We start from the raw sequence: 22,509 nt of genomic DNA on the forward strand, positions 1-22,509 counted from the left end.
CTTGTTTTAAAGACACACAAATGCATAAATGTCAAACACACTAAAACATAGGGTCATTTGTTCCAGTCACATCACAGTAATACAAAAAAAGTCTAAATACAGTAATTGTACTAGTTAATTTACAAGTAGATGCAACAATCAGGTCATAATTTACAAAGGTAGAGGAGCAGATTAACAATATAAAGATTATAATGTCTGACATAACAACATTATGGGAGTATCTGAATATGCTATTTTAAATTGTCAAAGTGTCATTTTGATGATACTTTGTGGGCCATTTAAGCTGTAATGTAGTAGTGGTGTGCACCTGTGTTAGTGCACGTGTATGTTATGTACCAGTGCAAAGATTTTTACAAAGAGATGTAAAAGTGAATTATTACTAAAGGAACAAATGACTGAAACGATGACATCATAAATCCAAAGAACACTAAAAATGACTGTTCAAGTTGTTCAATTTAAAAATGATTCTTTATATTTCGTAATGAAAACAGAACCTTTCCATGCACATGATCTGTTATGTGCTCTCTGTGTTTGGGAGCGTGTTAGCGGATGGGAGCCTTTAGAGCGGCGTCCACCTCCTCCTCAGGCTGCAGCGTGTGCCACTGGGCCACGGGCCGTCTAGGATTAGCCAGCATGTCCGACCAGTGGCGCAGCCCAACACCTGAAGCGCCGTATCCGATCCAGCACTTTCCGATGGGATCGTTGCTGCCCAGTTTGTCGTAGTCGTACACGGTGATCAGCAACTGGACTTTCTGTGTGTGAAGACAAGAGAAGTGTCAAATGTATTTGTTCTTCAGTTAACAGATACATTTGGTTTCCATAGCATTATGTTTTCTACTACTATTCATCCATTATCTTTTACCCACTTCTTCCTTTCTGGGTCACAGGGTTACTGGTGCCCATGTCCAACTATCACTGTGCGAGAGCGGGGACACCCTGGACAAGTCCATCATAGGGACACATAGAGACAAACGAGACAAACAACCATTCACTCTCTCACTCACACCTAGAGACAATTTAGAGTTACCAATCAGCCTAACATGCATGTTTTTGGTCTGTGGGATAAAAACCGGAGTACCCGGAGAAAACCCATGCATGCACGGAGAGAGCATGCAAACTCCACCCAGAAAGGTCCCTGGCCAGGATTTGAGCCCACGACCTTCTCGCTGACAGGCGACAGCTTTACCAGCTGAGCCGCCGTGCCACCACTTCCTACAACTAAATCAATTAAAACATTAAAGTTTTTTGTAAAAATGACATAAAAATTGTGGCATCCTAAAAAAATGTTATTTTGGACATCTTTACACGCAGCTTTAGTAAATATTGTAGCACAAGTAAAGAAAGTCCATCGAATCAGCCAAGAATGATCATGAGATTATTAAAATGGTAAAAGTATCTTCAAAGACTTCTGGTTGTTTAATATGTTGAAAATTTAATATTGCTAAAATCTCCCTTTTTATGTTTTTTTTTTTTTTTTTGTAGTTTAGCTTAGCATGCTAGCATTTAAATATTTGTCAACAAGCACTGAAAGCAAAGCACAGCAGGTTTACGTTTTCGAAAAATACAATACGATACAATACAACTTTATTTATAAAGCACTTTAAAACAACACCGTTGGTCAAAGTGCTGAACACTAACACATACAAGCATAAAAACTGAACTTCCTGCATAAACGAACAGCACACAACAGTTAACACCAGCAAGAGGACATTTTAATAAAGGGAACATTGCATCACTCAGAGCACAAAATAACATTGGATTAGTTATCCACCACATACTGTAGATATCTGTCATAGCAAGGCTAGCTTCTCAGCTTACAACACGGTACTGCTGCTACGATGCATGACAATACAGTGAGTCAATGGATTTCTCACTATGGCAAAATAACATATCAGGTTTGAGCTGTCTTTGGTTCTGTACATGTACATGTACATGTACATGTCAAATAAAAAACAAAAACATGGAATTCACCAACCAAAATGGAATGTCTCTATCATATACTAATGTCTAATGAGCTTTAACTTTTTTTTTTCTAATGGAAAATTGGGACCTTATCTACACTACAGATCTTTTTAAAATCTGAAATGTTATGCGACTATTGTTTAACACGTGTTTGTTCGATGAGAACAATTTTGATTTAAATAACACTTCTCAAGTTAAAGATTGGCAGCACGGTGGCGCAACTGGTAGAGCTGCTGCCTCTCAGCGAGCAGGTCTCTGGTTCAAACCCCGGTCCAGGGGCCTTTCTGGGTGGAGTTTGCATGTTCTCTCCGTGCATGCGTGGGTTTTCTCCGGGTACTCCGGTTTCCTCCCACAGTCCAAAAACATGCATGTTAGGCTGATTGGTAACTCTAAATTGTCCCTAGGTTTGAGTGAGAGAGTGAATGTTTGTTTGTCTCGTTTGTCTCTGTGTCCCTGTAATGGACTTGCGACCCGTCCAGGGTGTGCCCCGCCCCTCGCACAGTGATTGCTGGACATGGGCACCAGCGACCCCCGTGACCCAAAATGGAATAAGCGGGTAAAGAAAATGGATGGATGGATGAAGTTAAAGATTGGGCAGCACGGTGGCACAACCGATAGACCTGCTGCCTCTCGGCGAGCAGGTTCCTGGTTCAAATCCCAGTCCAGGGGCCTTTCAGGGTGGAGTTTGCATGTTCTCTCCGTGCATGCGGGGGTTTTCTCCAGGTACTCCAGTTTCCTCCCACAGACCAAAAACATGCATGTTAGACTGATTGGTAACTCTAAATTGTCTCTAGTGTGAGTGAAAGAGTGAATGGTTGTTTGTCTCGTTTGTCTCTATGTGTCCCTGTGATGGACTGGAGACCCGTCCAGGGTGTACCCCGCCCCTCGCACAGTGATTGCTGGACATGGGCACCGGCGGCCCCCGTTGTAAGGATGTTAGTTTTCTGTGGCCCGGTGTTGTCTGTTTCCCTCGTGCTCCTCGTTAGTTTCCATTATTGCCACCTGTGTCTCGTCCCAGCTGTTTGTCATCATGTCTCGTCTTCTCCTTGTATTTAAGTCACCCTATTCTGTCTTGTCCTTTGTCGGGTCGTCTTCGTTGGGTGTGCTTCTTTGAGTCTCCTGAGTCTCTCTGTCTTCCTGGTTCCTCGAGTTCCCCGTGTCTCCTGAGTTCCCCGTGTCTCCTGAGTTCCCCGTGCCTCCCTCCTTGTTTATGTAAGTTTTGCTGCCCCGTCAGCATATTTATTTTGTACTTTTTATTTATCATTAAATCATATTTTTTGTATATCTGCCGAGTTGAGTCCCTGTTCTGCACTCTGGGTTCGCTGCTAACCACAAATCCTAACACCCGTGACCCAAAATGGAAGAAGCGGGTAAAAGATAATGGATGGATGGACTCAGTTTTTTTATTGTATCTGAGTGAACTCAACATACATAGCTTTTGAGGAATTATATAATTTAGAATGTTCTTTTATTACATTTTGATGTAGTTAATGTGGACAATGTCACTATTTTCTGGAATGGTATGGACTTGCGACCTGTCCATGGTGTCCCCTGCCTCTTGCACGGTGGTTGAAGGACATGGGCACCGGTGACCCCCACAACTCATAAAGGAAGAAGCGGGTAAAGAGGATGGATGTGGATGGGTATTTCCATTTATTATTATTATTTTTTTTTTTTTTTTTTTTTGGTTAAAATTGTTTGGACATACTTTTCCATCTCAACTGAGAAAATAAAATATTGTTTTAAAATATCCAAAGTAGAGAAGACAGGAAAATTTTGTATTGAAAATTTAGTGTTCATTAAACAGAATTAGCTCGCTGAACTGAAAGTCGGGGTCTTTATAGACCATGGTTTCCCATTGTCAGCTAAAATCAACTTGACGCCAATTCAACCAAAACATCTCTCTTAATTGTTAATTGTTAACTTTTAATTGTTTTAAGCTTACCAATAAAGTAAAAGTTTTAAACACATTTAAATGCAAAGTTAAGGAAAAAGGTTTACTTCCCATAGAAAAGATTAGTTTATATAGAAAGTTTATGCCCACAGTCAATGTATAAAAAGGAAACTTGAAAACTTTAACCGTGTACAAACCTGGATCTGTGAGAACGGTATCTCAAAGCTGAAACTCTCATTGAAGTAAGGATTTAGAGTATTTTGCTTGACTGACGTCTTCTTTTTCTTGATTCTCTTGCCGTTGTGCTGCAGCACCACCTTGACAAAAGGATCTAAAAGGCAGATACGAGTCAACAGAGCTACTCAATACAGAGCTCTGTCACTGGTACGTTTGCAGAGACACATACCTGAGAGTCCTCCAACATCCATCTTCTTCAGATTCTTGGCTTCCATGATGTTAACTGTTAGTTTACCAGCGGTGGGGACATAACGGAGGGAAATGCAGACATCACCCAGCTTTTCTTGCTGTCAGGAATAAAACATTGACCATTGTTATGTGCTTCATGGAGGTAATGGCTGACCATATTCCTTGGAAGATAAAAATAAACATACCTCCTCTTTTTCTCCCCCGACTAGATCTTTCCACTCATGTATTGGTTGTCCAAGGTCTATAGTGTTCATTGGAATCTTTATTTCACCAATTACATCATGTTTACCGAAACGATCAAAGTCAAAAACTTGCAGTACCAATGTCTGTCCACCCAACTCGTTATAAGGTATCTGAAGAAAAAAGGAAAAAAATACAAATTAAAAAAACTCACTTTGAATTTCATTTCATCGCATCTTTGGTAGATTTAATTAAAATGCACAAGAATGGATTTGATAATGTGTTAAACGGTATTAGCATAAATACCTTAAAGGTGAAAGTCTCATTGAAGACAGGACACAGGTTCTTTCGCTGGACTTTGGTCTCAAACTTTTTTTTCTTGTCTGGCAGCATGTACACTTTGACGTAAGGGTCCGAGGTCCCACCCATGTCCATAGCTGCAAGGTCCTGAGCTTGGAGGATGCCCACTATCAGCTGGAGGAGGAGGAAGAGAGCAGAAGATGAGGGAAACTGCGGAGTTCGACACATTCGTATGAAACCTGGTTTCAACAGAAAACGTGGAATGAATACATGAATGCTTGTCCGATTTTTCAAAACATAGCACTGCAATAATCATGATTAGAAATTATGAAAAGATAATGTCTACCAAATTATTGTTTTATATAGAAAAGTGTTCACATCACATGAAGAAAACCGTAATCAGTACAGTTATTAACCCAATTTTGAGTTAGTTTCAAAGGGACCAGTTTAAAATGTGTGGGCATCAAGTATTCTATTTGGAAGTCTTCCTTGAGAGGTCTTATGAACATACCCCTAAGAAAATCTTGGTACAAAACCAGGACTCACTGGGAATAGTATTATGTATGTCTCAGTTGTCCTAGGAATGCATCTGAATCCCTTTTAGATGAAGTAAAGAAAGTAGCTGAGGGCAGGAACGTCTGGAGATCTCTGATTGTCCCCGTGACCCAGTCTTGGAAAGTGTCAGGAAATGGATTAGGGAAAGGATGGTTTCTCACTATAAAGTTTTCACATCTAATCTAAACCTAATACCAACAATGAAAAACATATTCCAGAACATGGATGGTCTTTTCAAAGTCCTGGTGAGATATTCAGGGGTGTATCATTGAAGTTGAAGAAGTTTGAGGTTCTGGAGGAGCATGGTGGCAGCATATTCATCATGTGGGGCCAGTTAGCACCAGTTGGCTTGGACAATAGGAGTTGAGAAAAACTGATCACATGCCTGAGACTTCACTGTGCTCATTAGAAGGTCATGTAAACAATCTTGTAAAGATGGCTATTAGGGAACTTTTGGTCAAAGTTTATTGATGTTTTTAACTACTATGGCTGCTAATGTTAACTCTGCCCATGAACCATATGTTTGGGTTAGCAGGGAGAGCGGGACGAGGAGATGAGTGAGATTACAGCATGCAGCTGTCGCGTCAAGTACGACTCGGAGTCTATGAGCTCGGCTGAACTGATAAGAGTATAAAAACAAGCTGTACACACTGTGGCACATTCTTGTGACTGGTCTTCATGTGTACTTCCTCTATATCTGTGTAACCTGTCCTGAAAATCTGTCCTTGCAAGTAAAATACCAGTTAAAAACCTTATCCTGCTGTTGAGTGTGGCTCCTTTTGAGTAAGTAGGATAAAGCGAGAATATTTTTCTCCAACAATGGCACCCATGGGAGTAGTACTGTATTAGTGTTACAAAAACATCTGTAGTTACAGCCTTGGTGCCAGGGGAAGAGCCCAGGTTGTGGTGCAATCATGAATTTATGGAATAGTATAATTGTGGGATTGTGTTGCTGACATCTAAAGCATGGTAATGTCCCAAGAAAGCTTCTCAAGGTATACAACATCTAGAACAACAACAACAACATCTAGCTTTTCAGGTAAACAACAGGAACAACACATGGAAAAGTAGAAGCAATTACAATTGTCTTAACACTGAAGGAGGTTTTCCAAATTTACCATGATCCAGCCACATTCAGATAGGTCATGCAGGTTGTAGACAGCACAGCATGGAGGTTTTTCAGTGGGAAAAGGGCCTGGGTATATGTTAACTCTAATCTTACACGTGTCCTTATACATTCAAATAATTTGTTTTCAAGAGTGAGATACAAAAGAGAAATTAGGAGTGAAAGCAAAGTAAATATGAGACTGTAAAAGACGTGATTAGTTTTAAACATGGGAAAACTTATATACAATGTATTGGAGCAACGCTTTCTCTTCCTTCTCTTTCATCATTAGATTTTGTCAAAATTAGTGACAACTGTCCACATCTTGATGTACCGACAATTAACACCAACACTTAGCAAGACCTAAGCCCCAACTCAAAAGAGGAAACAATGACAAATAGAATAAAGCAGATCATCTGCATTGCTTTAGACTGTGGCCTGACGTTGAATAATTAATTAGAAGGCCAGTGCAGGAGTGTTAGCATCAAGTACCTGATTATCAGTGAAGTTGTAGTCCAATGTGTACTCCAGTTTTCCAAAGTTCTCCTTCTCCTCCTCCTCCTTCCCTTCTTCTCCGTCCTAAAAGATGTAGAAAATGTTTTGCTCAGACATTTTGTATTTCATGCACCTGTGATCATCTAAACTTTTCAAATAGCAACCAAATTCAAAAGAAACATCTGAAAAAAAGGCAAGAGAAAATAGAAATCAGCATGCATTTCAATGTTTAGCTGTTTCTTGTACATTAAATCACAACTCAGATATAATATGAAGCTGTGATTAAATAGTTATACTGTACAGTACTGTAATGGAATTGTAAAATTTCCAAGTTACCCTTTATAGCCAAAATTTTGGAAAAAGTTGTTTACACCCAGCTGAAGGCCATTTTGGATTAATTTAAAATTTTGGAGGTCTTCCAGTCTGGTTTTAAAATGTACCACAGCACTGAATCTGCTCTTTTAAGGGTTTTCAATAACATATTTTTTGCACTGGATTCTGGAAACTGTGTTTTACTTGTGCTTTTAGATTTAACAGTTGCTTTCGACACAGTCGACCATGACATTCTCATCTCCAGACTGGAGCAGTGGGTGGGCATCACTGATTCAGCTCTGCAGTGGTTTAGGTCTTATCTTTTGATAGAAGTTTCAGTGTGATGATGGATAATTTTACCTCTGCTTCTGCTGCCTTCCCCTGGGGGGTACCCCAGGGCTCTATTCTTGGTCCTCCTGTTTTCTCTATATCTTCTGCCACTGGGTTCTATTTTCAGAGAGCATGGTGTGCAGTTTCATTTATATGCAGATGACTGTCAAGTCTACTTCACTTTGAAACATAATGGCTCTACTCAGTCTCTCCTGGACTATCTTGATGGCATTAGAGGATGGATGGCACTTAATTTCCTCCATTTTAATGAAAAAAAGACTGAGGTTATGGTATTTAAATCCTGTGGCCTAGCAGTTTCTCCACCTTGGATATTTCCTCTTTGGCCCTCTTTGGCTCTCAAGCAGTATGGGTTCTGTTCCTCATCCTTCTTCCTCCAAACCCTTGGACCTTGATTTCCGAATGAAAGGCGCACGTTACTTTCATCGGAAAAGAGGACCGAGGAACCCGACAGTTGTAGCCCATCTCCCGGATGTGTCTGAATGTGGTGGTTTTTGTAGCTGTGACTCCGGCCTCATTCCACTCTTTCTGGATCTCTGCCAGATTCTGGAATCTTCTCTATCTGGAATTGAATATATATATATATATATATATATATACATATATATATATATATATATATATATATATATATATATGTATACATAAAAGACACATATTGTGTTTTCTTAGATCGGTTGGCTGACCAATGATTTGCTTTCAACCACTTGGGTTGGCTTCAAAAGGTAACTGGTTTTTGAGAAGGATAATTTCCTGCAAGTTTCATTAAAATTCATCCAGTGGTTCAAGATCTTGCATGACAGACACATAAATGAACACGGGCAACGCATTGTTGTTCTGCCTTTTCCTTTCTGCGTCAGGCAATATTTATACTAAACAATTTAAAGACGACAGTACAAGCTCTTCAAATTAAAGCTTTTCAGAATCACCAAGCAGCTCATGTCTAAATCATCAGAACACTTTCATCTCTTATCTTACCTTTTTCTCCTCTGTTTCCTCTCCATCCTTCTCCTTTTTTCTGCGGCCCCGTCCTCCTCCTGTCCTTTCACGGGCCTTCTTGGCCTTTTTGCCCTTGTTGAAACATTTTCTGTAGATGCAAAATCCCAGACAAGCGACGAGAGCCAGAACCACAACGACAATGGCTCCCACAGCCCACATGGGCACTGGAGAAAAGGAGAAAAGGGTGAATGGCAGGTTGGCCATGCTTTACTTGACACCTGTGACTCATTCTGGGTGTCAGTGTTCGTTGCTTTTGGTTGCTCGTTCTTATTTAAGTAAATATTTAGAATTTAAACCAGCTTAAAGTCTTAAACCTTTGCGGTAAAGACATGAAGAACAATAATTGGATGATTCAATCACTATAATGCTTAACGTTCTATCTACATTACTTGGGATATTTTTGAATGGGTTTTATATTTCTCTATAAAAACTTTGTCCAAATTATTCTAAAAATGGTGAAATACCCATTTTGCACAAAAAAGATACTCATTAGCCATAAATCAACAGAATATTTTTAGCTAAGCTAAAGATTCTTTCATTTTTTTTTATTTTTGTTTTGTCTTTCATACCATTTACATTTTCCTTTCACATTCCTACAGTTTTACAGACGAATAGATAATATTTCTTCCTTCCTTTTTTAAATTGAAAACTTTTCTAACTGGCATTCATAATATATGTGAATGTTTCTGTTCAGTGCCCTGAAATGACTTCTGTTGTGACTTGGTGCTATAGAAATAAACTGAATTGAATTGAATTGCATTGAATAAGGATTGAATTGACTATAACAATACAAGTGTAAAGGCAAATTGTAAAAAACTTCAATATATGCTCTTTTTTTAAACCAAAATTCAGTTTGTATGTGGATGAGAGGTAAAAACACAGCAAAATATATTAGTTTTGAAAAAAATAATCATATGTTGTTGTGTAAATAACCTGAGATTTTGACACTTTGAAGACGTTCTTAATGCCAAATGGAATTTAATGTATATTTTCTAAAATAAAATTGGTCCCATCTTTTGAAATTTCTTTTGAGGCTTAATGTGTCAAAGATTAATGTCATTCCAAGCATTTAATGTCAAAATTTGTGTACAGTACTATTTACCAAATGTTAAAGCAGAACTTGTTTCCAATGTAATTTAGAAGGTTCAGCTCAAAGGACTGAAGTTTTTTTTTTATATGCAGCCACTGAGCTGACAGTTTTATTCAGATATGAAATTGAATCTTTTTCCTTCTATGGGTTGTTGCGCATTTGTTAAATCAGTTTAAGCAAACTTTGTTGGGGCACCTTCACACTCAATGATGACCCTGTTACAGCTTTTAAAATCAGCCAGGCGGTTTTTACTGGGTCTTAACGAAGACTTCAGGCACATAGTAAGAACACAGTGGACTCCCCAATGCACGTGATTGTGTGATTCATGGTTCATGATGAGTTTGATGATGCACAAAACTTCCAGTCAACTTATGATGGTTGCTCAATGTAGTGCGAATACGTATATGTATAGCATGTACAGAGGGTAGCATGGAATCAGTGCACACAGATCAGACTTGGTCATCAAAAAATTGATGCAGGACTAGTCATACTGCTCTCATGCATGAAGACAGTATCTGTCCCAGTATTACTGGGCTTTGACTAGTTGGTAAAAAGCATTTGTGTCGTCTTGCAACGTTCACAGGGTTCTCAATTATTTTGCTTGTATTGCAAAGTCGTTCAGCTGTGTCACTTGAATTTTGAACATCTTTTTAAAAGAATGTACTGCAACATGCAACACGTCTCAAGAGAGCAACGCCTGTATTTTGATGCTTTATAAATAAAACTGAACTGAATTTAAAGTATTCAACTTTAAAATACTAAAAAAGCATTCACTGGCATCGTAATTTCTGAGGACGAGCATAATTGGGGCAGTTTGTTGGATAAGTAAGTGTGACTTATTGGTTTTCTTTCAGTGGTAAAGACAAACCTTCATTTGTTTCAGTTTTTATTGATATTTTTTAAAATCAATGTCTTTACTCCTAAATCGTGTTATTTGCCATGTATTTTTGTAGAACGCCTTATTTTGATGACACGTGACGTTTCTATTTGTTTTCCCCTCAGCAACTTGCCACAAATGGGATAAAAATGTTACAGTTTAATGTGAATTTCAGAGAAAGAACACACTTGTATGACAGGAAGTTAAATTTACGAAGTGGCTAACGGGTTAACAAACTTTTGATCGTAATGTTCATATAATTCTGTCATTGACCCTGAAGAACTTTGTGCTCCAGATTTTTATTATTTAACCAAATGGCATGACCTGGTAATATGTAGCACATTTGCAAATTCAACTAGAGAAATTGCACGTCCTGTGAAAATTTAGTGTGAATGCTTATTGCTGAAGAACTTGCTGAAAACAGCTAAAATTAGCTAAAACATGCTGAAATGTAGCTGAAATGGAAGAACAAGCCTAAGCCTAAATAATAAAACTGGTCCAACTCTGCATATCTTGACTTTAAACATGTACTCCAAATCTATACATCTATAGTGGTGGCTGCCATGGTACAATGTGGGTATACGTATGGACAGCATGGGAGGAAGTGGGCCACAAAATTATGTGCACAGCCTGCAAAACAGTTTTGCAGGCTGTGCACACATACAAAGGCAGTGATTTCTAAATGTTGGCCAATCAAAATGCGTCTGCGCGGCTCACTGGTCACAAACACTCATAATTCAGAGAAACAACTGAAACTTTTCTTTTCACAACAGTGAATCGAGTTTGTGCTGAAAACCAGTCTCCAACAATCACAGTGAGATACTACCTCAGGCTACACCTGTGGTCATGAAAGCAGCTGAGCACAAACTGACACACATGGTGGTCCCTTAGGAAACTTTAGGCTCGTAATATCTCTCAGAGAAAATGCTTTTTTATAAAAAGACTATCTAAGTTAGCTTGCTTGCATAAGCTTTTAATGTTTTTAGATTAATAAAACACCTTCTTTCCAGCAGTCAAAGGACAACAAAGCAAACTGCAACACAGGATACATGGTTTGGTCTGAGACATGAGATGGACTTACTCTTGAGTTTATGATCTGGGTGTGCAGGGCAGGATGTCACAGGAGGGAGGAAACGAGAGAAGACGGGGGAAAAAATGAAACTGCAAATCAGTGCAAACTGTGAAACTCAGGGAGGGTTAAATGATGAGAAGCAAAGACAATAAAGCACAATTTATACCAAAAATGTGTTGTTTATTTTGTCTATGTAGAATTTTTCATCTATTCAAACTGTTTTAAAATGTTTCAAATCGAATGTGTTTCTATTTAATAGACTGAAAGAGCTAAATGTTTGCTGGAAATGTCAATATTACAGTCACTGTATCAGCAGAAACGTAGTACAGTCTTACTCCTTATAAACGGTACTGTACAATACAATGCTGTGAGCTTACTTGGCAGGTGTGTGAGCTCGTTGAAGAACTTGTTCTTCATGCTGGTAAACTGGTGGTTGGAGTGATGGGATGGGGGTGGGGCAGGTGGGCGGGGTTCCTCTTCTTCTGCCGCCCTCCGGAGTCGCATCTTCACCATGTTGTCCAACCGCATTGTTGGTCTGAGGGACAACGGGCAACAGTTGTTCAGTGATGGAAAAACGTCAAGATGGACCTGATTCAACTTGTTTCAACTTGATTCAACCTGATTCAACAATAACAATAAACTCTACTTGAACGTGAACTTTTTATTACCCACAATTGAAAGTGCAAGGTGCACGATAATGTTCTTGTCCATGTCTGTGATTGTTTGTATGTTACAAAAAAATCACAAGAATCGCTGGATTGATTTTATTAAAACTTGCTGAAAGAAATCATTGGATGCACATTTACAACTTGTGAAGTCAACTCAAATTATGATGACCACTGCCACAACTAAATGACCATAAGCACAGAAGTGAATAGACCTCAGTCAGTTTAACACCAGTTCCACTAACATTTAATGTGGCAGTGGCTGAGAGTCATTCACAACACATGTTCTGTGCTCTAAGTCATCAACTTGCAGTAATGAATGATATCATGCATTCCATAAAAAAAACATTTGATTCAAAACTACTTTATTAATCCCACAGGGAAATTAAATGTTGTAACTCATCATCCTGGTTTCATTAAAGAGTTGTTCTAGATGCTGATGGCTGTGGGCAGGAAGGATCTCTCGTCTGTCCTACAAAGGATCTGAAGAAGCCTCTGACTGAAGACACTCTGTTGTTGTATGACAGTCTGATGAAGAGGATGCTGAGGGTTGTCTATAATGTTCTTCATTTTATGAAGAATCCTTATTTGTACAATCATCTCCAAGGGTTCTAGAGGAGTCCCCAGAACTGAGCCAGCCTTCTTAGGTCGTTTTCACACTAGATAGTCCAGTAGACTCGGTTCGGGACCAATATTCATGACCTTTTGTTTACATTTGAGCTGGTGCGTTTGCATTCACACTGCACTGTGCAGTCGAGTCAACGTGTTGAACCAACCTGTTCCCCCACTCACCTGTGGGGGTGCTGCACCAAGAACTACTGAAAGAAACAACACAAAAACCTTTGAAGACACGTCTTCTTCTTCTTCTGTAAATAAAAATAAAAACGAAGTGGCATCAAGTTTTAGCAGTTTTAGGAGTTATATTTTGTCATTTTTCAAAAATGGACTCAGCATGAGCAGAAGATAAGACAGAAGACCATGGAGAATATTGTTTATCACACAAGGCAGCTGACGGCTCCATATAAGGTCAGAGATATGCGTGTTTGTTTACCCTGCGGAGCTGGGCTCGGTCTGTTTACATTCACACTGCACTCGAACCGCGCTGGAGTTCTCGTCTACTGGACCGAGACCTAGCCTGGGCCAGAGTTCACCTTTTTGTTCCGTGACAGAGTTCGATGGCGCGTTCACACCTCCCCAAATGAACCGGACTTTCTAGGAAAACGAGCTAGAGTTCGATTAAAGCGGACTAAACAGGGCTGGTGTGAATGCACCCTTATAACAACATCTGCTCATATCCATCAAAAGCTGTAGTGAAGAACTGCTGAACAGCTAAAATACAACATCAGACAAGAATGAGACAATATTCTGTGTTTCCCCTGTCTCATCACTTTTTGTTGCTCCCATATAATTCAAATGACTTTATTATTGTGGGGAGTGGTGGCGCAGAGGTGGGCTTGTGATCCAAAGATCGCTGGTTCACGCCCCGGCCCCGACAACATCAAAATTGTGGGTGGGGTAGGTGAAACACCCATACTTGCCCCCACCCTCATTTGCCCCACCCTGGGCCCATGAGCAAGGCCCTTAACCCCCACCATGTGCTCCCTAAACAGGTCTCTCTTGAAAATGAGTTCTCGTGGCTCAATGAGACTACCTGGATAAATAAAGGCTAAATGAAAAAAAATAATAATAAATTATTTTTGCCTAAAAATTACACAATTACTTAATTGAAATGCTTAATATGTTTATGAATTTTTCAACTGTGAATAAATGTGTTTATCCATCCATCAACTTTTTTTATACTTGTTCCGATGTCAGGTTGCGGGGGCAGCAGCTTGAGCAGGGAGGTCCAGACATCTTTTTCCACAGCCACCTCTTCCAGCTCTTCTGGGAGGAACCCAAGGAAAAAATAGACTTCCTGTTCTGAGGGGGCGGGGCTTTTATGACATCAAAATATGACCACAGTGCATCGTCGGGTTTCCAACAGGGATGACTCATGCCAAGTTTGGTACATTTCGGTCTTTCGATGTGAAAGCTATAGCGTTTGTAAATTTATGGCGTGAAGAGCAACTTTGAGGCCTGGCCACGCCCCCTTTAGCCTAAATGAAAACGAAAACTTTTGATAACTTTTGATAACTTTTACTCCCCAATGTGTTAAGGGCATATTAACCAAGTTTGAAGACAATCCTTCAAAATCCCTAGGAGGCGTTCATTAAAATTAGCCATTAGAAATGCCCAAAAATGACACTTTGACCCAATGGCCGACTTCCTGTTGAGTTTGAACCAGGGCTCCAAGAGACTTTTTCATAGGTCCTGAGAAGATACAGATGTTCACTGAGTTTCAGAATTATTGGTCAAAAAAATGGTTTGGGGCTGATGTTTTAAAATATTCTAGGGGGCGCTGTGGAGGCTATTGGGCAATTATCATGGATTCTTGTTCAATGGGTGGATAATTATTGATCATACTGATTTTGGTGAACCTGAGTTCAAATCTGTGGAATTTAGAGGCAAATGTATGGCGACGGCGTTACGTCCTACTTCGCCACGTCACGACACCCACATGCTCCACCCCAAACTGTCAGTGTTGGAAAGCAAGTTACACCAACATGTCTTTGTTCACTGGGCACAGTATCATGCTGATCAGGTAACAGGGGTCAGATGGGGACTGTTCAACGTGAAACGTTACACTTCCTGTTGTCAGGGGGCGTGGCTTAAGTGATGTCATGATTTGACCATTCAGTCTTGCAGGGGACCGAATGTGGATCAATTACTGAAGGTTTGATGTCTCAGACAGTTTTCGTGTCGGAGCTATTAGCGTTTCGTTTTTCATGGCGAGGTCAAACTTTGAGGTCTGGCCCCACCCCTTCAGCATGCTCTGAAACAAACCGTTTAGGTAACTTTGCGTCCCCTATGCCTTTTGACCAAAATGGCCAAGTTTGAAACCGATTGAGTGAAATCCCTAGGAGGAGTTCGTTCAAATGAGGAGGCTGTAAACCGCCAAAAAGGTGTGAAAATTGGGACGACATTCAAAATGGCCGCCTTCCTGTTTATCGTACAGTGTTGGTGCCAGAGGGTTTTCTGTGCATCTTGGGGAATAGGACAAGCGTACCAAATTTCATGTTTCTACGACAAACTAAGATGTGGAGGGTATTTTGAAAATTTCCAGGTGGCGCTCTTGAGCCATTTCTGTTGTGATTTTTGCCCACACTCTTAAAATACGTTATTTTTCACCAGTCCTGATGTGTCCACCAAATTTGGTGACTTTTGGGATATGTTAAGGCCACCAAAATGCCAATTCATTTGACGGAAAAAATTGCAGCTCGGGCCTGAACAGAGCAATTACAATAGGCCTTCGCAGCGCTTTGCTGCTCGGGCCTAAATATAGTCTCTCCAGTGTGTCCTGGGTCTTCCTGGGGTCTCCTCCCAGTTGGACATGCCCGACGTACCTCATTAGGGAGGCGCCAAGGGGGTATCCTTACCATAGGTGAGGGTAGGAACCTAGACTGACTGGTAAACAGAGAGCTTTGCCTTACAGCTCTGCTCTCTTTACCACAATGGACCAGCACAGAGTCTGCAATACTGCTGACAGTGCACCAGTCCATCTGTCAATCACACGCTCCATTCTTCCCTCACTCATGAACAAAACTCAGAGATATTTGAACTCCTCAACTTGAGGCAGAACCTCATGTTTGAGCCAAAGAGAGCAATCCACCCTTTTCTGCCTGAGGACCATGGCCTCAGGTTTGGAGGTGCTGTCTATATGTCTATTTTGGAGTTATAGACCCCTCGGAGAAAACTCCACCAGCCGCCATTGGATTAAGAAGGTCCAAGAAGTAAGATAAGATAAGACAGAACTTTATTGATTCTGCAGGAAATTGTTGTGCCAGAGCTTCAGTACAAAGGAACAAACACAAGGAGTCACACAAGATACAAAAAATAACAGTGAATATAAAAATACCAACAATTAAGTTCTAAACACGTGCAGACAAAAACATTAGTTTATTGTAGTGCAGGATTAATTTTATTGTCATATGTGCAAAAAGGGGGAGGAGTTGAAAAGTTTGACAGCCACAGGGAGGAAGGACTTCCTGTGTTGTTCTGTGGAGCACCTCGGTGGTCTCAGGCTACGACTGAAGGTGCTGTGGTAAGAGTCCAGGGTGTCATGCTTTCCCCTCAGCTGCCTGATGGTTTATAAATGTGTTTATAGATATGAAAATCATTTAAAACGTTTTCATTTACAATTTACACGTTTTTTAGATTCTTGTAATATTTCAACATTTTTAACATAGATGCATTGTAAATTACTTGACTGATCTTTATTTTGATCCCATTCAATCCAAGTCAGTCATCCAAATAATACATTTCTATTGTGGCACAGACAAGGCCGGATTAACCATATGGGCAACTGGGCAAGTGCTCAGGGCCCCACGACCTCTAACGGGCCCCGGGCAGTGACGGCACAAGCAAAATATCTGGTCATCTTGAGCTCTGCGCTGCACAGAGAGACTGCTGCCCTTCTGCTGCATTTGGGCTGCCCGCCTCCTCCCAGCGCGGCCGCTGCAGGGTTTAGTTTTTTTTTAAGTCAGATCCTTGACAGCACAACCTGTCAATCAACTCAGAAAGCGTGTCAGTAACTGACCAATCGACGACCTCAATTTGTCCCGAAGGTAAACGCCCCTTACCTGCTGACAAGCTCATCAGTTTTTTTCTTGAGAAGCTTGTTGTTTTAATTAAAACAATAAGTTTTATCTGTTGTGAGATGATTCTAGCAGTTTTGCAGTTTTTTTATATATTTAATGAAGAATAGTACGACTTAAAATCATTCATCAAACAGGAAGGAAGGCTTATTATCTCTCCTCTTACAGTGAATGTGCTACTTTGCTATAAGTACGACTATATTTATGGCATCAGAGAAAGCTGAGCTTAAATTATCCACTTAAAGTAAAATGGCATCAGCTTCAAAATAAGGAATGTTAAGTTTGAGATTAATCCAGTTTCTGATGTTTGACCAAACACTTTGTATTGACATGAAAATAAAAATTGCTCGAGGGATTCATCTTGTGATTTACAAAAGACACACAAATCAACATCTAATTTAAATCTTTCAAGAAACATGTCTACAGGATATATCTTATTTATTGTTTTTAAATGATTCTCCATGACTTTAGGAGATTTAGGCCATTTAACAAATTTAGAATGAGCAGAAATCATTCTGGTTTTATGATTTATACTGGGAGGTTTCTTGAAGGAATCTTTGTTATAATCAGTAAATCCTTTGTCTCAAACATTCATTGATCATCTTGTTGCATTTGAAGTCAACTAAGTTACAGTCATTTAATTTTAATGTGGGCATCAAATCGTCACCTTTGAATATATAATATTTTAATTAATTGAATGAGCTGTTGGTCAGGCTACTTCTTGTTGTGCCATTAACTCTAAAATAGTTACTGAGTCAAGTGTTTACTTGTGTAGGTTATTCAACATTTTCTGGGGAAGGACCCCCAGACCCCCCCCCCACCACCACCACCACCACCACATTACAAATGATTCTGACACCAAAGGCCAACACGTTGCTAAACAAGTACACATGGTGTCATACAATGTTCAAAGTGTGTTCAACTGAACTCAGTCTTGATGATTTGTTTCAACAACAGGACATAACATTTATAGTTCTATGAGCATTTGGAGTTTTATACATAAAAATACACTTGATAGTTAGAATTTGAAGTATATTTACTGGATATTATGGCAATTTATTCTGTATTTTACCAGATTATGGTGATTCTGGGGTCGTGATGATGGGGCCCTTGAAGACTGTTGCCCACAAGTAGGTATCGCTGCAGGCAAATTCGGAAGGCGTATCTGGGGGGCCACATCTGATTGGATGAGGCATATCCGGGGGTTTATATCTGATTGGACTATAGGGAAATGGGCGTGCCTGGTGGGCCACATCTGATTGGACGATAGCAAAATGGGTGTGTCTGGCCAACCCCATCTGATTGGACGATAGGATAAAAGGTTGAACAAAAAAAAAGCTTTTTTGTGTTAACCACAGACATATTATGTCTATGGTGTTAACCAGAGTCTCTTTATAGGGCTCTGGTGTTAACCGGTTCGACATTAGCGGCGTCTCCATAACTTCTTTTTCCGCCTCTCTTAACACAGAACTTCCGGTTACATTTCAAAATAAGAGCAACATAACTGGGTAGTGGGGAGGGCTAAATGTTTGTTTTTTTAATACCTAGCCATAACATTAAAAAAACAAAATCCATTTTGGTTGTTGAAAAATGTGAAAATAGTTACAATCGATTCATAAAGAAAGAAAAATAAAGTAGCCAAAAATAATAATGATACTTAAACTGGTTTTGGGACAAAGGATGTTTCTTTAACTTCACATTTTCTTGTTCAACTTTTCAATCAGTCACTGCAGATGAGTGATTGTCAGGTTCTGTCAGATTTCTGCAACTGGAGCAGGTATTTCTGTTTACTGGTTAACTTCCTCAGCTGTCTCACATGTTAAGGGTCAGTCCTACTCCATGTTTCAGCTCCTTTCATAGATCAGATCTCATAGAAGAACTTCTAAAGAGAACATTTTGTTTTTACCTTTTGTTTTGGGCCATTATCTCCTTACAGGACTCATGATCTTTAATTGAGACCAGACTTTTTGACAAATAGGAGCAGGTTTCACTTCAGATGCTTCAGATTTCATTGTACCCAGACCACACAAGGCAACATGTGTCAGGTGCAGCTACAACCAAGAACTAAAGAGAATCTTCTTGTGTTTGACAGCAGACATAACACTGGTTCTTAGAAACCTTCAGTTTTAAAAAAGAGCTGATGTAACTTAAATAAAGAGCAGCAAATACAGCTAGCCAATCAGCGTTTGCCCCTACTGCATTTGTGCCTATTCACCAGAAACGCCCACTTTTGGCCTGCAGAGAACCCCTTCTCGTTGCTCAGGGTACAGGGAAGTGTTACTCTGGTCCTGGGCACAGGTGTGAAAACAAAATAAAAAGGAAATAAAAAGTAAAATAAAAAGGTAATATTACCTTTTACGTCTGTCACCATAAACAAATAATAATAATAATAAAAGTGAAAAACTGAATTTTTTGTAAGTATCCCTATAGATGGAGGATTTCTGTGCCGTGTGCTCCTCACATGCAAAGCATGACGTTTAAACACCCCCGCCTACACCGAACGGCGCTTTGTGGCTGCACTGCAGTTTAACAAGATTAATTGTCAAAGGTAATCCAAAAATCCGAGGATTAAACAAATTAAGGACAGTTTGCATCTCTGGGTTTCCTTGCCTTTCACCGCCCATCCTCTCATCATCTTCTTCACCCAGCTCTCTCCCTCATTTCTCCCCAACACAGTTGTCTCTGCTCACACTGACACTCGAACGCACCATATTTCCAGAATTGGATCTGACTGAGGAAGCAAGCGTCGTAACATTGACTCTTGTTGGCGACCTGGATTGGATGTGCAGAGGATTAAAGAGGAAGAGCTCACTGATTGTGTCTAAACAGATTAAGTAAAAGACTGCGTTCAGCTGGGGATGAGTTTGTGCCAAACAACAAACCAACAGAAGATGTTTTTAATTTTGTACATTTGAAGAAAGTTGCTCAAATCCAACAACATTGAGGTACAGATTTTTTTCTTCAGTTGGTACAGATTTGTGTCCACATTCAAAGTGATGTTTTTCTTTGCTGGCATATGCACCAATAGAATTATTGTGCGTCAGCCAACAATCAGACTTGATCAATCAAACTTAAGGTCTGCGGACCAAATCTGGCCCCTGTGAGCACCTTTTCTGGCCCTCCAGGATGTTTTAAATGTAAATTATTTTTTATTGCTTCTCATTTTGATTAAAAATCTGAGCATACTTCATTTAGTGCAGGTTTCCTGTGACAGCTGACTACTTTTGAAGCGAGATTAAAAGTTATATATTTCAGTTATCGTTGGTTTTGCTGTTAAAGAGCAAGAAAGAAAGTCCATCAGGACCAGTTCAGCTCCTGCTGATGAGTCTGTAAAAAAGAAAAGATATCGGATATCCTACTTGGGTTAATGTATTGACTGAAATTGGCCCTTGGCATGCACTGCTTTTAATTTTAGCCCCCTTGCGTAACTGAGTTTGACACCCATTAATTGTTGTGGAGGAAATTTGTCCCAGTCCTCTTTACAATGTTAGGTTTGGTTTATTTGTCATGTGTAAAATCAACACAAGGTCAACAATGCAATGAAATGCTTAGGATGAGAAGAATCGTCTCGACTTTCCAAAAAAAAAAAAAGAAAAACAACAACAAATATGCAGAAAAATACTACTAACATACTAAAAACATTTTTAAAAATACAAAGATACAAGGATTTTTATTGTCATTCTCATCACATGTGGTGCATGAGGTGGAACGAAACTATGTACACAGGGTCCCAGTTACATCCATCAAAAATACAAATTGTAAAGAAAAACATTAGTAAGATCCAAGTCATGAACTAAGAATCTACTACATTCACTAAACTAAGAATACACAAGACTAAGAATACACTAAGCTCTAACAGTACAATAAACAATGCACCAAAAATAACAGCAGCATGAACATGAGTCTGTGTGAGCAGATGAGGATCAATGAACGCAGCAACATGAAATAATCAGCAGCATGTGATCAGCAGCATGTATAGTCAGCAGCACATATCAACAATCAAGTGGAATTACAGTGACTTTTTTTTTTTTTTAATTTTCAGTGATTTTTTTCCTGGTTAGAGATTCATGAGTCTAACAGCCTCAAGTTAGAAGCTGTTGCTCAGCCTGGTGGTTCTACACTTAATGCTTCTTAACCTCCTTCCTGAGGGGAGCGGGGCAAAAAGTGTGTGTGCTGGGTGAGTGGGGTCCTTCATGATGCAGGTGGCCCTCTTCCTGCATCTGGAGGTGTAGATGTCTGTGATGGTGGGGAGACTGATTCCAACATCTTCTGTGCAGCCTTCACCACTCTCTGCAAAGCTTTTCTTTCTGCAGCTGTGCAGCCTCCATGCCACACGTTGATGCTGGAGCACAGGATGCTCTCCACTGCACACCTGTAGAAGGAGGTGAGGACTGAGCTTCCCAGACCAGCTCGTCTCAGCCGCCTGAGGAAGTAGAGTCTCTGATGAGCTGTCTTGGCTCTTCCTGCACCAGCTCTCCAGGTGTTCCACCTCCTGCCTGTAGCTGGACTCATCATTATTTTTGATGCATCCCACCACCGCTGTATCATCTGCAAACTTTACAATATGACAGCCTGGATGGGTATAGCTGCACAGTCATACGTTAGCAGAGTAAACTTCTTCTTCTAAACTTCTTCTTTTTCATTTAACTGAAATGAAATGAATGAATAAATAAATAAATAAATAAACAGGAGGGGCCTCAGCACAGGTAAAGCTGCTGCCTCTCAGCTAGCAGGTCCCTGGTTCAAATCCCAGTCCAAGGACCTTTCTGGGCGCAGTTTGCATGTTCTCTCCGTGCATTTGTGGGTTTTCTCCGGGTACTCCAGTTTCCTCCCACAGACCAAAAACATTCATGTTAGACTGATTGGTAACTCTAAATTGTCTCTAGGTGTGAGTGAGAGAGTGAATGGTTTGTCTCTCATTTGTCTCTATGTGTCCCTGTGATGGACTGGAGACATGTCCAAGGTGTCCCCTGCCTCTCACACAGTGATTCCTGAACATGGGCACCAGTGACCCCCCGCGATCCAAAAAGGAAGAAGTGGGTAAAGAAAATGGATGAATGGATGCTTTCTTTTTCAGCCATGTTGTTGCAGATTAGCTGCTGTGTTTGGGCTCGTTGTTCTGCTGCATCATGACCCAATTTGCTTTAAGCGTCAGCTGTCAGACAGATGGTGTCATTAGACTTTAGAATCCTTTGATCTATAACGGAGTTTGTGCTCGACTCAATGACTGTAAGATGTCTAGTCCTGTGAACGCAACACAAGCCCAATTCGTCAACTGTTTGTCTCCAAACATGCTGCTGTGCATTATGGGTAAACATCTCTACTTTAACTGCATCTGTTCCAAGGACGTTGTTCCTGAAGTCTTCTTTTTCTTTTAGATAAAACTTTACAAACATGAGTTGTGCTGCTGTGTTCATTTAAGAGATTTTTCCTGCAACTTTTCCAAGCAAATGATTCTTGTTCTGTTATTTTCTTATTGTCCTGCCACGAACCTTTAACCTGCAAACTGAACCTTTAACCTGCAAACTGAACCTT

The 22,509-nt window shown here is 40.1% G+C and overlaps 1 protein-coding gene across 1 annotated transcript in view; it reads right to left on the reverse strand.

Annotated features, from left to right (window-relative positions):
* Nucleotides 1–245: 245 nt before the first annotated feature.
* Nucleotides 246–22,509, reverse strand: part of syt5a (synaptotagmin Va) — a 26,212-nt gene continuing 3,948 nt past the window's right edge. The window contains exons 2-10 of the mRNA XM_037689404.1: nt 11,993–12,150; nt 11,625–11,639; nt 8,556–8,740; nt 6,915–7,001; nt 4,769–4,936; nt 4,468–4,635; nt 4,263–4,380; nt 4,054–4,187; nt 246–752 (exon numbers count right to left, since the gene is read on the reverse strand). Coding sequence (XP_037545332.1) covers nt 543–752; nt 4,054–4,187; nt 4,263–4,380; nt 4,468–4,635; nt 4,769–4,936; nt 6,915–7,001; nt 8,556–8,740; nt 11,625–11,639; nt 11,993–12,143 — 1,236 coding nt within the window. The 5' untranslated portion in view covers nt 12,144–12,150 and the 3' untranslated portion in view covers nt 246–542. The remainder of the gene's footprint in view (nt 753–4,053; nt 4,188–4,262; nt 4,381–4,467; nt 4,636–4,768; nt 4,937–6,914; nt 7,002–8,555; nt 8,741–11,624; nt 11,640–11,992; nt 12,151–22,509) is intronic.

The sequence above is a fragment of the Nematolebias whitei genome, chromosome 15, assembly GCF_014905685.2.
Source record: "Nematolebias whitei isolate Nwh7 chromosome 15, NemWhi1, whole genome shotgun sequence".
In the NCBI taxonomy this organism is placed as follows: Eukaryota; Metazoa; Chordata; class Actinopteri; order Cyprinodontiformes; family Rivulidae; genus Nematolebias; species Nematolebias whitei.